A 2,927-nucleotide genomic window follows, 5' to 3' on the forward strand; every position below is an offset into this window, starting at 1 on the left:
GTGCGTGTGTGAGCGTGTATGTGTGTATATGTGTGTGTGTGTGTATATATATATATACATACATACATATCTATATATATATATATATATATATACACATACACACACATATATACCATCATCTCATTCAAATTGCCTTAAAAATTAATTTATCGTTCTTGCTATTTTTTTAATCCCAAGAAAAGAATCTTTAATCCCAAGTAAATAATGAGCGCGCATTTGTATAGAATAACACGTCGACACTCAGCATCGTTTTCAAATATAATTCCAATCATACGGTATTGTCTTAGTACATCTCTAAAAGTGATACCGACCTTGAAGACAGCCCAACAGGACAATCCCGAGGATGAGTGAAAGCTGACGACGCATTCTTCCGATACTATCACGACGTTGCCAATCTGACTTCACAAAACGGTATGTTCGCACGGGCGACGAATTCCTTCTGGAATCGCTCTGGCGATTATCCTATTGCTGAGACCCTCGTCACTGCGGTCTTGCGGGAGTAGAGCGGTGATGAAAGAAGAAGAAGAAGAAGAAGAAGAAGGAAAAGAAGAAGAAGAAAACCGAGAGAAGGCTCGAGAAAGAGCGTGCCAAAAGATTTCGCGAGGCCAGGAGAGGAGGAAGTGTCCTCTTCGACCTCTATCGTCCTTCGAGATCCACGAACGACTGAAGCGTACGGAGCGACGTCAGCCCGACTATAGCCTCCCCTTCCTACTTTCACGTGGCGTGCTCCCGTTTCCAGTGGAGGCGCGGAATAAAGAGCCTCTCCACGGACCATTTACTATTACCATCATCGTCGACAGCAGCCGTCAAAAAGAGAGGACGGTTACCGCCCGACTGCCCCCCTGTCCCGCGCCGGAAGGTGGGGAAGAGACTACCCCACCGACCCCTCTCTTCTCTTCTCAGCCCCCGTCTTCTTTCTCGTCATTTCTGGATGCATCGCGTCACCGCGAAACGCCGGGGAACACTCAGTGTTTCTAGGCCAACTCTTCCTCCTCCATTGTAGCTAGGACATCCTTCTTCTGCTCTTCTTATCGTTCTGCTTCGGCCACTTTGTCTTACTTGATCAATTTTTTTAATCATCAGTGAATTAGAGACCAAGGATACTTCGCTCGCGGTCCTAACGCAAATCGCAGATGATAACGGGGATTCGAAAAAGGAGATTATAAGAACGAGAATTCTCCTCATGAAATACATAGATATCTCAAGCGGAATAACAGGCCACAAGATAACATCCAAACGACAGTAAAATGAATCGTGATTAAAAAATGACTTTTAATAATTATTTTGGAGCCGTTTTAATGTCGTTTTGTTCTGCTTGAAAACTTCAAGCCTAGGTAGAACATAGAAATCATAATAATATCATTAGAAGATATTATCATGACTTTGTTTGTCATTTATAAGTTTATTTATGAGCAAATTAAGTCATGATGATATCCTATTAGTATCATTTGTGTTCTATCTGGAAGTACTTATATTCGGTTTTGTAATTTAAAAATTAGAGAATTTATATTCCAATTGTACAGAATGTATGTACACGGAACATGGAACACAAAACACACAATTAATATTTTGTGTGTCGCTTCTTCATGTCCGACTTTCGAGATTGAAACGATGTACAGTACGTGAGCCAGAATTCCGAAAAGTTGACCAAAATATAAAAGAGTTTTTCAATTTATATGAAATTTGAAGGGGTTTTCGAAATCAATGACGAATTCAAAATCAAAATTAACTAAAAAAAAGAGTGGCGGATCCAATATGGCGAACATAAATATTTAAATATTTTTAATGTAATCGAAATTCGGTATCAGGGGGTTTTCGAGGTTGCTAATTACGATTTTGAGATCGAAATAGCAGAAAAATAAAACGTAGGACCCAATATGGCGGGCATAAATTTTTAAATATTTTTAATGTAGCAAAAATCTCTCTCCCCCCCCCGCTCTCTCTCTCTCTCTCTCTCTCTCTCTCTCTCTCTCTCTCTCTCTCTCTCTCTCTCTCATATCATGAGGTTTTTGAAGTCGCTGATGAAAAAAAGAAATAAAATATTGTATATTTGTAAAACAATTTTTATTCCTTATCACTTATTTTGAAAAAAGTCTCATTTCTTAATGTTTTTCAATAATTGTTAACATAGCAAAATTTTGAAAATGTTTGTTTCTAATAAACATAATCTTGAAAAATGTTATAATTTACGATTTTTAAAACGTTTTTTAACGTTTGTACTATATTTTGTTCCAATTATTATAACATTTTTTATTTCGCTGCTAACCACACGAAAGTTGAATTTTCTGAAAAAAACTGAAAAAGTTCGTAAATACGAAATATAGGCAAGTTTCATGGAAAATAATGTTTATTTCAAACTTACATTGTAACATTTAAATGTTTCGAATTTGAAATATGTAATGTTTTAAGTTCAAAGCGATTGAAAACAAATCGGTAACTAGGACGTTTTCAAAATACAAAATAAAAAATAAAAATTTATTTGAATCTTAAATGCTTGTATGATTCTTGTGTGAATTTATATACTACGTATGTAATTTCCAGAAAATGTGCGCCGAAATAATTTTTCGGTTTTTGAAAACGCTAACTCTACTAAACTATCGCAGTATTATCACGAATTAAATTGACTAACAATTTAACAAATATTTGATGCAATTCGCATCTTCGAGAAACGATCTTAATAATGTTGAATAACATATTAAAATCTGTAAATAATTAATTTTTTTATTGTTTATTTACGTCGCCTAAAGAAATGTTATTCCTTCATATGCTAATTATTGCGAAGAATATTACTAAAGCCTTGATAGTCTAAAGGCTGAGGACGCTAGCACAAAATGCAAAAATAATTCGATTCCCGGCCGAGGTAATATTTTTCGCAATAAGAATTAATTATTTACATTTAATATGTTAATTGCATTAAATATTTA

General features: G+C 35.5%; 1 protein-coding gene across 1 annotated transcript in view; it reads right to left on the minus strand.

Moving 5' to 3' along the window:
• LOC108755799 (agrin) overlaps positions 1-715 on the minus strand; it is a 63,645-nt gene extending 62,930 nt beyond the window's left edge. Inside the window, exon 1 of the mRNA XM_018499072.1 lies at positions 315-715. Coding sequence (XP_018354574.1) covers positions 315-369 — 55 coding nt within the window. The 5' untranslated portion in view covers positions 370-715. The remainder of the gene's footprint in view (positions 1-314) is intronic.
• Positions 716-2,927: the final 2,212 nt, after the last annotated feature.

Source organism: Trachymyrmex septentrionalis, unplaced genomic scaffold, assembly GCF_001594115.1.
Source record: "Trachymyrmex septentrionalis isolate Tsep2-gDNA-1 unplaced genomic scaffold, Tsep1.0 scaffold126, whole genome shotgun sequence".
NCBI lineage: Eukaryota > Metazoa > Arthropoda > Insecta > Hymenoptera > Formicidae > Trachymyrmex > Trachymyrmex septentrionalis.